Source organism: Haliotis asinina, chromosome 3, assembly GCF_037392515.1.
Source record: "Haliotis asinina isolate JCU_RB_2024 chromosome 3, JCU_Hal_asi_v2, whole genome shotgun sequence".
NCBI lineage: Eukaryota > Metazoa > Mollusca > Gastropoda > Lepetellida > Haliotidae > Haliotis > Haliotis asinina.
Genome location: NC_090282.1, coordinates 57,729,791 through 57,743,523, shown reverse-complemented (window position 1 = coordinate 57,743,523; position 13,733 = coordinate 57,729,791). Strand labels below are relative to the sequence as shown.

Below are 13,733 nucleotides of genomic sequence, written 5' to 3'. Positions count from 1 at the left end.
ATTTTATAAGAATATGACAATGTTTAATTCATGTATAACACTTACATATTTCTCTGGTTGTAGCAAACTCTCACACCCTCTATACCAATTGTTGCGTGGACTGTTTTCCATAGCACCATGACACGGTTCGTAATACGGCTTCTGTGGAGGCATACGTTAAAAGTCAAAATGGAATTCTGTGAACACTAAAATGCTGGCCTAAATAAACAAGTTTCAGGGATGTTGAAAATGAGTGTAATGAAAGAGTGAAGTGAGATTCCCGCAAAGGTCCCGGGGTAGAATAGGCCTTCAGCAACCCACGCTTGCCATAAAAGGCGACTATGCTTGTCGTAAGAGGCGACTAATGGGATCGGGTGGTCAGGCTCGCTGACAGTTGTCACATGTCATGGGCTCCCCGTTGCGCAGATCGATGCTCATGTTGTTGGTCACTGGATTGTCTGGTCCAGACTCGACTATTTACAGACCGCCGCCATATAGCTTGAATATTGCCGAGTGCGGCGTAAAACTAAGCTTACCCACTCACACCCTTCCTCATACTGTTCATACACACTTGAAACTACTGCATGGAACCTATTTTCTCGAACGGATGTATCAAAATAACTACGCTACGTGTTCAGTTTTAAATCTTTAGAGCTTTAGATACTTTCTCTATATACCTCTGCTTTTTGAACACAGTATGTTTATCTCCTAAATATGTAATGTAACAATTGTTTCGGATCAGATGAAATATTATGTTCATGTCTGCGTAGAAAGTTTCGCGAAAAAGCCTTGACTAACAGAAGTATATTGTGTTTAAATTTCGTCTTTCCATAAAATTCGGTATGATCCGATGACTCCGGCTTGAAAAACAGGTTCCGCATTTTAAGCACTTCCGGTTATTTTAGTTATGGTGATTGAAAGATTTCGATGGAACGCTTTGCTCTTCGTGTTGTTGACAGTGTTTTTCGATGGCTTGGACACAAGTATCGGCGGTTTGTATTTTGGGATTTGGCAACTATTGTTTCGAGAAAATCCGGTTCGCTGAGGGTTAAAGGATTGCAGCCAATCTACGCTGAGGAGAATATTAACAGGAACGAATACGGTTATTTGGGTAATGAGTAGGGCAAACGATGAAGTTTTCATTACACTCGTTGAAACAGTGACAAACAATTATTTCACGCATTTTTTAAACCATACTCACAGTATTGTGAAAGGCATTTAGGAGTTGATGAACATATAGTACAAGTATATGGATGGCACAAATCAGGTAAAGTTACGCACTGTTGGGTAAGAGTTCCTTCCGTTCCCCCATCCCAAATAATGTTTATAAAATGTTATGTACTAGAATTATTAACAAAATCTAGCACAACAATTACCTAAGGACTCACAAATAAACATATTCTGGTGTCCCCTCCATTGCTGGGGTATTGCTAAAAGCGTTGTAAAAGCCATCTTACTCACTCTACTAGTTCTTCATACTATAGGGGTTGAACCACTTAGTGTTACCTCTGTAGTTATAATGTGATATAGCTCCAAGTACTATATATAGGGTTGAACCACTTAGTGTTACCTCTGTTAATGAAACTTAATCTGCCGAAGAAAGAATATGAGGGAATGGAAGGAACACTTTCCCAATAATGGTCATGGAGAGTCCTGGATGGGTGACAGCTTGAATCCTGAGAATTTTTAGAATTTCTGCCCTGCCCCACAAAGCATGCACCTAGTCTCATCTTAGGCAAGTGAGTTTGTTCAAAATTACCTATGTTCACTGATCAGGTAGTGGGTACCTGGTGGTATGAAATAATGAATACTATGATTAATTAACTTTCTAGTGTCTCCCAGCTTGGATTATCTGGGGTAAGAACATCCTTGTGGCATTGAGTTCTGTATTCTGTAAGTGGCGAGTTATTAGTATAAATGACATAATGCTGCAGTTGACATCACAACCATAACCTATCGTAATCTGTAGCCATGGAGTAGACAAAACAATGACCTCAGTGAAAAAACTATAGCATTTTGATATTGAATTGTGATATAAGATTAAATTATTTCCATCCCCAGTTAGAGTTTGATATTTATGGTTTGTTTATTTGACTGTTGTTATACAGGTCAAAACACGCCTGTAACTCATAGCAGCAGCATTGATCTACCAGCTGCAGATTCTACTGCTCCAAGCCAGTCTACAGAGACTAGAAATTTACAGAGTGCAGAAAATCCTCATGATATGTGCCCAAGTGGTGTGGACTGCCATAAACTGGGAGGAGCATGCATAAAGTGTAACTTCTCTGCATGTGAATATGGAAAGACCTATACGGCAGAATGCACAGCTGTTGAGAACATCACTTGCAATGTAAGTTATTTCTGGTAATTTATTAATACATTTACCACAACTATCTCAAGTGAAGTCCATTTTCTCATATATCCTCCAAGGGGTAACCTGGTGGATAAGGCAATAGCTTGTCATGCCATAGACCGAGGTTTGATTCCCCACATGGGTACAATTTGTGAAGCCTATTTCTGGTGTCCCCGACCATGACACTGCTGGGGTATTGCTAAAAGCAGCGTAAAACCTATCTTACTCTTCTAGTTCTTCATACTAAATCGAAATAACTTAAATAATTTTCTGGTGTCCCCTGCCTTGATATTGCTGGAATTTTGATAAAAGCAGAATCATTTTACTGTGAAACTAAACTCACTCACTCACTCACTATGCTTAGCCCCTGAGTTGTTAAAGCGGGGAGACATGAGTGATTATTTATGTTTTATCATATGATGGGTTTCATCATATTTTCATTGTGATGACAATTCCATATCTACAAACAGGGTTATTCAACTGCTTGAACATGTTGAAGGAGTATAACAGTCATAGGCTCTAGCTTTTATTTTACTTACTGTTGAGAATACCCATTTTGCATCAAATAAGATGCAAGCTGACTTAAAATAATATATTAGTATATCATTGTGTGAAGGATTTAATAGTTACTTTTGACACAAACAGTATTAAAGAAACCAGGATACAAGTGAAACAACAAACATTCTGAATTAGTGTTGGCATTGTGTCAGTAACACGAACTGGAATACCTTGTCACATCCTTATAGATTCTACTAACTGATCACTTGTCATTCACTGTATTTGTACTATAGGCCTGTGGCCTCCTGAGTCCGGAAATAAATACCTTGATATTGATTTTTCTCTCCAAGCACTGATATTATTTACTGGTGAGTGGACGTTACCCTGGTAGCTGGCTTACAGAAAAGAAGTCATAGTTGTACACCATGGAATTGGGCAGAAATATTCAGTTACTGATACAAGCTGAGATGATATTACGGTACTGTTGGCAGACTGACATTTGTTGTTAATAAGTGCTACAGGTATGACTTGGGTAATCTGTTTGTTTGTCTCGTTCATTTATGTTCACGTAACAAAGACAAAATGCAGCTTTATTCATATTCATATGGAATGTGCAGTGGACAGTAAGGTAGATTTCAAGGTTTCAAATCCCACTGGCTCCAGTCTGAGTAAATTTGAGTTCAGTATTATTGGTTGCACTGCTATACTGAGTCTAACAAGCTCTAGTAGAAGGTTGTATCTCTATCAGCTAACCTTTCAGCTACTAATGACTGTCCAGTCAAAAGCAAAACAGTTAAGGGGATTTAACCAATCAGACAACAGCTACTGTTTAGGGTTTGGCAGGACTTGCAAAATTACCTGATCATTGACACTGATGTTTCAGCAAACGAAAATCCACATATAAACATGGACATTTTACCTGCAGTATATATGGTTTGGGGTTTCTGTTGACATGGTTGCCATTTCCTAATATTTCTGCTAGCTGACAAGTGACATCCTTGAATATTGACAAAAATGCTATGTTCACCTACTGTTTTTTCACTGGCATTCTCCATGTGTATCACTCGGAAGGGGTTGTACAGGAAATATTCTGAACTGTTCGGGTACAAACTTTTTTGAGGTAAAGCTTCAAAATGTATGTGTGAATGTCAATTTTCGTGTTTTGGTAAGCAGTGTCCGGATTGGTCAACTGAAAAGGTTCCTCGACGTCCTACTAGATAATACTGACCCTATGTTTACTTACACTGCACTGGATCATGTTTTTCATCCTATTTGATTTGCAACGTTGCATAGGGAGCCCGAACATTCCAGCGACAGTACCTGTGTCGGTATTGCTACCAGCTGGACCCCTGGTTGTACAAGTGTAATGCTACAGCATGCCCTATCAACACCCCTCGCAAGACATGGCCAGCAAGACCCTTCTATACTGCCCTGTGTATAGCCAAGGATGACATTCTCTGTCTAGGTAGGTTGGTGTTTGTTTGTTTGTTGTGTAATGGTTCACTAAGCTATATTCCAGCTACGAAATCTGGACCAGACAGTCTGATGTTTGGTGTCAACCACATCGGCAAGACTGACCACCTGATCCTGTCAGCACATGGGTTGCTGAAAATCAATCCTAATCTGGATCTTCATGGTTTAGGTTGGCTATTGTGTGCTGTCATTTATGTCAAGGATGATTTTCTGATGATGAAGTGTGTCTGCTTGATAAGAATTCATCCTGTGAAGATTTCATTGTAATTTGTACAGACCTTGTACAGACAGAATAATTAGCTTCTGAACTGACTGATGTAGATCTGTGATGAGAAATATGAAAAAATCATTTCTGTTGATTTACCAAAACAGTAACAACTATGTTATGCCTTCATTTGTTGAATTGACTGTCATGATTTTTGAATAACCTTGACTTATAAAAGTAATAGTACCAACTTTCTTATCTTGACTACAGGCAACAGGAGGTTTTATCGCCAGCAGGACTGTAACTGGACAAGTGGCTACAAGTGGTCCACTGCACTAATCTTGAGGTAGATGATTATGGTTGAAGGGGAGATAACTCTATATACACTCATATTAGTCATAACTCGTGACATATCTTTTGGATGCTTCAGCACAAATGGGACCAGCCATCTGCACACATATACAACACATCTCCATTTAATCTGGGTTAATTGTTTATCACCTTTTCATACTGTTATGGGATCATCAGACTGTAGACTTATGGATTATCAGTTTGCATTAAGCAATGGTTATAACCAGCTCCAAAGGACCACTAACGTTAGTTTATTATAAGAATAGTTTGTTGTATACTAAAGTATACAGTACATGACACTACTGGCAGGAATCCAGAATAGTTTGATATATCCATCTGTTTGTCAACAGCATGTTCTTTATACTACTGTGGAAGCCTCTAAACTGGCATCCCTCCAATCTGGCATGCTGTCAATATTGGCACTAGACTTTGGTCCTGACAGAAACCAGTTAATTTATGATCATTTGTGCACCCTCTAATTCGGCGCCAGTCTACTCTGTACTTCAGCACATAAACGACCACCCCATTGACTGTTTGTACAGTAGTTAATGTTCACAAACTGGCGTCTGCTTTGTTGGCTTTCGTGTTGATTTACTGAATGTGTATCAACAACACAGTGGGTTACAGTTTAGTAGGGTGGTTAAGAATAGGTAGATGAAGTAAACTGGTCAGTGCCACATGTCACTTGGCAAATTCAATTAATTGATGATTAATTAACAACACAGTAGATTACAGTTAAATACAGTGGAGTATAGTTAAGGAATATGCCTGTGTAGGTGAGCTGGTGAGTGAAAAGAAAATCAAAATTAAAGAAATAGCAAGCTGAGTATTCTGACATTTTCATGTCATTAATTGTAATCATGTGCGCTTGTGTTGTATTTTTTAATGCTTTCTTTATTGATGAATAAAGCATTATATCATTCTCAGGTTGAAAAGGGAAAAGTTCATTAAATCGACATGCTCGCTATACCAGTATATTTTGCTAGTCCCAACACGTGCTACTTTGGAGGGCTTCCACTGTATATAGTTTACTGTCCAACAGAATATCCATGGATTATGTTCGTTATGACTAAAAACTAATGAGCATGAGCAAATGTATTGGTCAAAGTTAGGAGTAACTCGTTTGTTTTTTTTCCAGCATTACACTTGGAGGTTTTGGAGCAGATCGGTTCTATCTTGGTTTGTGGAGAGAAGGCATTGGCAAACTATTCAGTTTTGGTGGACTTGGAGTGTGGACGCTTGTCGATGTCATCTTGATAGCTGTCGGCTACGTGGGGCCTGCTGATGGATCATTGTACATATAGTCATGTCATGAGACATCATCATTGTACATAGCACATCTGTATACATTTCATCATCATTCACTATTGGAGGAACTAGCATATTGTTCTACTGGAAGGCGTTTCATTTCATTCTTACTTTCACTTGATGTCAGATCTTACAATCAATAGATTTTTTATGTTTTTTATGTATGGTTCAATCTTTTCAGATTCATCTGAATTCAATATAGTAGGTTTTCATGTAAATTCAAACTTTCACCTATCAGGGATTCACAAATTTGATGTGATGTGATCTTTCATTTGGCAATTAGCTCAAAAGTCAAATCTCTATGACATGACCATTGTTCATTTCTTTGCACATTTCATATGAGGACAATATTTAAGACTGTTCTGTTGTATGGAATGATTTACCTGAAGTGGAACCACTACTTGTATTGTTCCACCAGTAGTTTTAAGAAATCCAGCCAGTAAGAAACCTCTTTGAACTGTATTGTTGAGCAGCTTAATTTTCTTCAGCAATGTTTCTTTTAAGAGAAGTCTTTACAACTGTTTATTCAGAGAGTTTGTTCCTTGAGGCCAACCATATTTGTTTGACACTCTAGTGCCAACAATGATAATCAGAAAATAATCATAAAAATATTAATGATGAATATTTGTCCATCTACTCCATTTTCCCAATCCATCAAAGGTAATAGCAGAACTATGAAAATATGAGAATTGCAATTCTGTGATTATCAGCTTAGTAATTTGATTATAATTTGTGTATGTGCTAAGTATAAATACACCTCCTCTGATGTGTTTATATGCTATTTTACAAAAGGTAGATATTTTGCACTTAAAACACATTGATCTATTCTGGCTGAGTCAACCACCCTGAACAACTGAATGTAAACTATGACATTTGAGCTGTAAACTTCAGTTTTTAGTTCAATGCATGCTCAATGGTTAATTGAAACTCAGTGGACAATCAAATAATCAGCATTTCATCTTCGGTGTGCACATAGTGTGAGTGCATGTCTCTTGTGTGAAAGGATATGTTTGTGAGTATCTTAAAATAAACAAAAGAAAGAAATGTGTCTTGGTGTGGTTTGTTCTAGAATAATGGTTATCCCTGGCCAGGCCTTACACAAAGTTGATATGAACTGAGACAATAACATGTTTGTTTGTTGTTAAATGCTGCCCTCAGCAATATTCCAACCAAATGGCAGCGGTATGTAAATAACTGAGTCTGGTCCACACAATCCATTTTTGATAACAGCATGAGCACAAATTGGCTGTGATGTCAACCAAGTCAGCGAACCTGACCACCTGATCCCATTGGTTACCTCTTCTGAGAAGCACTATTTGCTGAAGACCAATTCTAGCCTGGATCTTCATGATTTTTCACCTTGCAAATGTCCCCTGCAACTTACTGAAATGGATTTGTTTAAGCTTACATAGTTCAGTGTAAAACAAGGTTTGGTGTGTAATATGAGTTACTTCACTTACACAGCAGTGTGAATGCACATGTATGGGTGGTTGCTAATTTTGATGGTGTTAGTCCACAGGAATACCATTAGACAGTATAACATGGGTACCCTACACACCGACTCCTGAACAGCCAGTCATTGTATAATCAACAACATTAACATTGAATGCAAAGCAGTAGGCCTCATGATAATAAATGAAACAGAAGATGCCATATATAAAAGTACTTTATTTCTTGGAATGCCTTGAAGAATATCAATGTATCAGTTCACCTTCCATACACATTATGTTCTTTATCTATCACAGCACCTTTGATTGAACTGCACTTCACATTTTATGCCTCAGGAAAAAGTATTCTTCTGATCATGATAATAGCAATAACTAAACAGCCAATTTCCAGCAACACGTTTAACACGCAGTGTTCATGTGATAAAATCAAGGACTTGAACTACATTCTCCATGCTGGATTTGCACATGGTGAGGAAGTATGTTTCCTCTATTATAGTAACATTTCTCAGTTATGGCAGAGGGAAACCAGAAATGGGCTTCATGTACTATTCATGTGGGGATCTGAACCTGGATTTTTGGTATGTATGAACACCCTAACCACAACACTATCCAACTGCCCTACAATGATCATAATTAATATTCAGTTGTTTTGGTTGTAACACATATGAAAGAACACCCCAAAAAATAAACAGGACTATGGGGATAAATCCTTTCGACAGTTCATGGTTCTTTTGAAATCACTGCCTGAAAATCAGCTTTTAGGTTTCATAAACTAAATCTAGTGCTGGTAACCTATAAATCTTTAAACCCACTCTTGGTCATCTCAAAAGGAAGATAATTTGCATGTGGTAGGTAAACTTCATACCACTTAATCTGAACAAATATACTCTATGAACATTATGTATCAAGTTGGCACAGGTATTCATTAACATGAGGAAGTATTTTCCAGTAATCAGTTGCTATGGACACAACTAAGTTGTCTTGCCTCTCTTGAACTTTGAACAGCAGATGATATTTGGCAGGCAGGAAGATCAGATATGATGTTTTTTCTGCAAATAAAATACAACAAATTGTTCCAGTGCAACCATCAACAGACACTTCTTAAAAATGAAACCAAAATATGAAAAATATTCGGAAACTAAGTTCTTTTTATTAATACTCATGTACCGAATATTTACCAAGTTAAAGTGATTGAGTCACTGAGTTTAGTTTTACGTTGCATTTGCCAATGTTCCAGCGATATGTTAGCGGTCTGCTAATCAAGTATGGACTAAACTGAATCAGATTCAGTGATTAAAAACATGAGCATCGTTCTACAAAAACAGGATACAATGACATGTCGTCGACCAAGTCAGCGAGTCTAATCACCTGATCCCGTTAGTCGTGTCCGACAAATATGAGTTACTGAAGATCAGTTCTAACCTGGATCTTCATGGGTCATACCAAGTTAATGACAAGAGATATACTGACCAGGTCCAAGTTGAAACCTGTCCCATTCCTGCTGTAATTTCGAAAGAGGACATGACAAAACCTTCACAGACTGCAGGCCTTCCCTGCAAGCATGAACAGAAGAAACAGATGTGTAATAATTCCATTCTGATGGAAAAATTTGTTATAAGTATATAATATAAATTTCATATCTCTCTTCGGGCCTGATATGATCCACCTGTTCATGATGATATATCTACAGAACCAACATAGAGATTGTTATATCACCTCTGGGGGGTTGTCATAACCTGTCCAATATTTCACTTATAACCAGGGTTATATGGCCTGTCAATGCATTTTGATGAAGAAAGATATCAGCCCATGTGGTAAGAAACTGGACTTATCTCCCTTTAGTATATATACTGTCTGTTGATCTGGCTTAAGTTTAATATGACAGAGTCTACCCCAAAACGTGACTTACCTCACTGATTTGGAAATAGATACATTCTAATATAGGTGTTATAGCATATGATAAATACTGATACCTATGTGTGAGTTTAAAGATCAAGCCCCAAAATGAACCCATGATCCTTTCTGCTGATTATGTGATCTCAGACTGATACAAGGTATGATATGAAAACTGATGTGATAAATTTAGCTCTGTATACTACTCACAGGCACCACCAGATATGAACGATTTGATTTTTGAGGTGGTTCTTCAATTTGGGGTTTGGTTACTTCAATTTCGCCATGGGAAAACATTTCCTAGATCACTTACGTCTGCTCAAACTATGATCTAGCTGTCCAAAGACTATTGTGCCCAAATGAAAACTATTCATAATTTAATATTAATTCTCCACTCACTTAGGGTTTGAACAGCCAGTGATGTGATCCCAGAGGCTTGAGAAGAATAGTGACTTGCTCTGGCCCTCCAGTCCCACGTGGGTCCAGGGGTAAGGCAGGAGCAGGTCCTCAAAGCTGATGTCTGTGGTGGGCAGACTACAGTAGTACGTGTCATTCTTGTATGAGGCGAACATAGCACTGAAAATATAATGAAACAAACACAGAAATTCAAAATCCACTCCAGACTATACAACTGGTTTGTGTTTTTTTATGACCATGAACCTCCGCTCTTTTGTCATTTTCATAAACAGCTGTAAAACAAGACATTCACTTATGAAAGACAGTTTTGTCTTAAGAACAAGCCATAATCTCAGTAATACCAGTGGCTGTGTGATGCAACACACCTCAGTATATCATGATAACCACTGTCACCCAAAACCTTAATCCAACCATTTATGAAAATATACCTGATATTCAAATTGTGCCAGTCTACCAAACAACCAAACTGGTTTACTGATGATAACTTTTGAAAACGATTAGCACAGGTGGATGATCTTTGTGCAGTGTCAGTTACCAGAGGTAATAAAACGTAATAAAATGCTGCAAGACATTTGATCTGAAAACACAGTTCTTAATCTAAACAGAATAAATTATCTGGATTGTGCTTGTGTACACTAAGATATTACCATCTACACAGCACGTGCAAGGAATTTAAACTATTTACATGTTCAACACAGGAAAATGTGAAAATAAACAGTGTGACTTATGTACCTTGTGTCAAAGCTAGCAGGATCTGGTAAAGATGGTTGAAGTTCTACAATGAGCTGTTTACTGTCTGGAAAATTGAAATCCAAAGACATGAACATGATGACGAGAAGATGTACGATACCTGTTTCTATTGGGTTACGCATAAGGTTGCTAAATATTAGTTTTGTTGTTGATGTTTTAATTTAAACATTAACATTTTTACAGCCAGTCAACAAATGACAGAATGAAAGAGATACTTACAGTTGTATATTACTTCACTTATATGCAATTACTTTTACTGGTACATATCACTACCAAAATAATCAAACAGCAAGCATGTTCTCACCATGTCTGTTCATGCAGGCCACATGTACATCTGAAATTGAACAAGATGACGTATAATCTCTATCCTCTTTCATATCTATGGACATAAAAGCATAAAAAGTGTGTCATGAGAGACATGAAGAGTAGGAAGCTCCCAAAGGTTGTGAGTGTAACTGATATTATGATTCATGACGCAACCAAATCATGAATGAACCCCTCCATTCTGTAAACAATAATAACTGTTACGTAGCTGGAATATTGCACAGGGTGGGATTAAACAGCAAACTATCCAACCATCAATACCAACATGGATCATACTGGTACTGAGCTGACCAGTCCTTGTTACATCCCAGGGTAACAAGCTGCATCTTTTCAACTTATTTCGGTATAACATGGCCAGAAAATGGGGCCACTAATCTCCAACTGTCCAGGCTGATGCTATTGAACTGTGGATTTGGTGGGAGATAGGAAGCTCACCTTTGTGTTGTTTGTAGATGTCACTGGTCTCCACCTTGATGGATAATGCATGCAGAGTGTCAAACTGGCTCTTCTGCAGCTGAAACAACATCACATCTTTCAGGGCTCAAACATCAGTGTATGATATGTCTTCTTTATTATATTCCAAGGTATGACTGGAGCAATATCTTAATGACCCACAAATCTGATCAAGGGTGGAATATTTGTTTGAATGAAATAATGTAGAGTGTAACTATTATATTTAGTCACAGTTTCTCATGGATTGATGACTACATCATATAATTACTATGACTGTATGTGACAAAAATGTACACTTGATGTGATTAACAGTTCACTGCCTTCATATATATTGGTGTATTTAGGGACTGAGTGTGTCTAGTTTTACAAAGCTTTCAATAATATTCCAGCAATATCACAGTGGGGATTACCAGAAATGTGTTTCACACATGTACCCAGGTGGGTAATGGAACCCGGATGTTTGGCGTGATGAGCAAACACTTTAACCTCTAGGCTACCCCACTTCCCCTGTACATTTAGTGAATATGGTTTGCATAGCCTAAAATAAGTAAACATATTCTGATAAGCATATTTTGTTGCCTGACCCAGGGACCACATAATGAACCAACAAACTGCCTACAAGGTGTTGATCTATATGTCCTGACCTTACGATTGGTGTCAACTTACCATTTGTAGACTATGGGTGATCTGCAGTGAGACTTTAAGAGTGTCTAACCACTTCATGTAGCTCAGCATATCTGAAACATAATAATGATCATAAAAGGAAACTAATGGACTTAAAAAATAATTTGACCAAGAATATCTGCATCCTAATAATTTTAATTTGCTGGCAGTCTGTAAATACTAGTAATCAAGACTGTACCAAGCTATCCAGTGATCAACATCACTAGCTTTGATGTATTGGGATACAGTGACATGTGCCAATCAAGTCAGAGAGTCCCCCTGATCCTGTCTAAACACACTAACTTCACTCACCATTGTTGAAGATAAAACTGGTTTCACTTTTGAATTCAGGCTGTAAGCCTAACCTGCAAGAATACAATAAAACTATGTATGCAAGATTTAGAGTGACAGACAAACACATGCACACACAACTTAACACATATCACAAACATGTAACATGGGAATCTAGAACAACTGAAAAACTACAGAAAATTCATACCTCTCCCATTTGAGTATTGGCTGTTTCAACTGGTGTAGTTCTGTCCTCATAGGTGTGTTCATTGATCCTGGAAGGAAGATCTTTACATTACACATCTTCACAACTGACCACACAATCATGAAAGTAACTGCAACTACTAAATTTCTGGTTTTGTATTAATTCTTAAACAAGTTTCAAAATATACTTGCTAAATTGTACTCAAAACAAATCCTGTTTCAGTACCAGTGACACTTAGGATATTTGTACCTTTATGAAGGAGTCTTGATACATTTGGTTCTTTAGATCATCTGCAATCATTCTTCCAAATCTTCTGTGTGTAATAATGTAAGTTTTTGAATAAAATTGATATTTTATACTTATCCTGACTCATGCTTATTATGCTTGTCTACTCTCTCTATGCGAAGATAGTGGAACACTTGAAATTCCTTGACGTTCCCTTCTAATTGAAGCAGACGTACAATACACTCACTCACCTGGAGCCTCCCTTTCCCACCAATATGGTCACATGATCAGCCAATCTCATAAGCCCGACAAGAGATTGACTGTGAATTCTGAGAGGGACTGTTGGGAGGGCTTGTCGCAATGATTCAGGATATGTACAAAATATCAATTTTATTCAGAAAATTACATGTACATATTATTCCTTATCCTGACTCATGCTTATTATGCTTACAAAATCTGACAGAAATGGTGGTAGGTCTGGCCACGCTGGATTCTGTTGGCTGCCAGTTGTGACACTTTACATGTACAAGTATCTTCATTACGTGTACCGGGTCATAATCACTCATGCAAGTCTGTTCAAGACATGCACATGGACCCCAAACCATTATACTACGCAGAGCGTCTTGGTCTCAACGAGTCACATGATATAAGGGTGAGTGAAACTCAGCGCCTTTTTGGAACTCTTAGTTTTTGTGCAACAAGTGGCCTAAATTGGTGAATGCCAGTGATGTCCTCCGAGGCGATGTCCTGTAGGTAGTGGTTTGCAAACACCATATTTGATTTCCAAAAGCAGCCCTCCGTTAGACGTTGTTAGCAAATAGTTTTCATGTAGAGCGAGTGTCGATGCCAAGGCTCTCACGTCGTGTGGATTGGAAGCTCACGAAGGTTCAAGTCCTG

General features: G+C 37.9%; 2 protein-coding genes across 3 annotated transcripts in view; one reads left to right on the top strand and one right to left on the bottom strand.

The window, feature by feature from the left end:
- The window catches only part of LOC137278221 (AP-5 complex subunit beta-1-like), a 68,383-nt gene that overhangs the window by 37,639 nt on the left and 17,011 nt on the right, over positions 1 to 13,733 (bottom strand). The window contains exons 17-25 of one of the 2 annotated variants that reach the window (XM_067810438.1): positions 12,615 to 12,681; positions 12,428 to 12,480; positions 12,119 to 12,189; positions 11,435 to 11,513; positions 10,980 to 11,009; positions 10,658 to 10,721; positions 9,908 to 10,084; positions 9,086 to 9,168; positions 8,495 to 8,664 (exon numbers count right to left, since the gene is read on the bottom strand). In XM_067810438.1, coding sequence (XP_067666539.1) covers positions 8,513 to 8,664; positions 9,086 to 9,168; positions 9,908 to 10,084; positions 10,658 to 10,721; positions 10,980 to 11,009; positions 11,435 to 11,513; positions 12,119 to 12,189; positions 12,428 to 12,480; positions 12,615 to 12,681 — 776 coding nt within the window. In that variant the 3' untranslated portion in view covers positions 8,495 to 8,512. Of the gene's footprint in view, positions 1 to 7,820; positions 8,665 to 9,085; positions 9,169 to 9,907; positions 10,085 to 10,657; positions 10,722 to 10,979; positions 11,010 to 11,434; positions 11,514 to 12,118; positions 12,190 to 12,427; positions 12,481 to 12,614; positions 12,682 to 13,733 lie in introns of those variants that run through there. The other variant, XM_067810436.1, reaches the window with a different exon arrangement.
- LOC137276923 (TM2 domain-containing protein 3-like) lies at positions 844 to 7,211 on the top strand. Its single transcript, XM_067808570.1, has 5 exons — positions 844 to 971; positions 2,088 to 2,329; positions 4,124 to 4,295; positions 4,779 to 4,854; positions 5,998 to 7,211. Exons 1-5 carry the CDS (start codon positions 887 to 889, stop codon positions 6,161 to 6,163), a joined length of 741 nt encoding a protein of 246 aa, XP_067664671.1. The 5' UTR covers positions 844 to 886; the 3' UTR covers positions 6,164 to 7,211.

Bases quoted from the DNA above. Each gene is read 5' to 3' on its own strand.
- LOC137276923 (XM_067808570.1), top strand. From the start codon at position 887: ATGGTGATTGAAAGATTTCGATGGAACGCTTTGCTCTTCGTGTTGTTG. The intron at 972-2,087 runs GTTTGTATTTTG...GTTGTTATACAG, and splicing joins CTTGGACACAAGTATCGGCG to GTCAAAACACGCCTGTAACT. The intron at 4,855-5,997 runs GTAGATGATTAT...TTTTTTTTCCAG, and splicing joins TCCACTGCACTAATCTTGAG to CATTACACTTGGAGGTTTTG.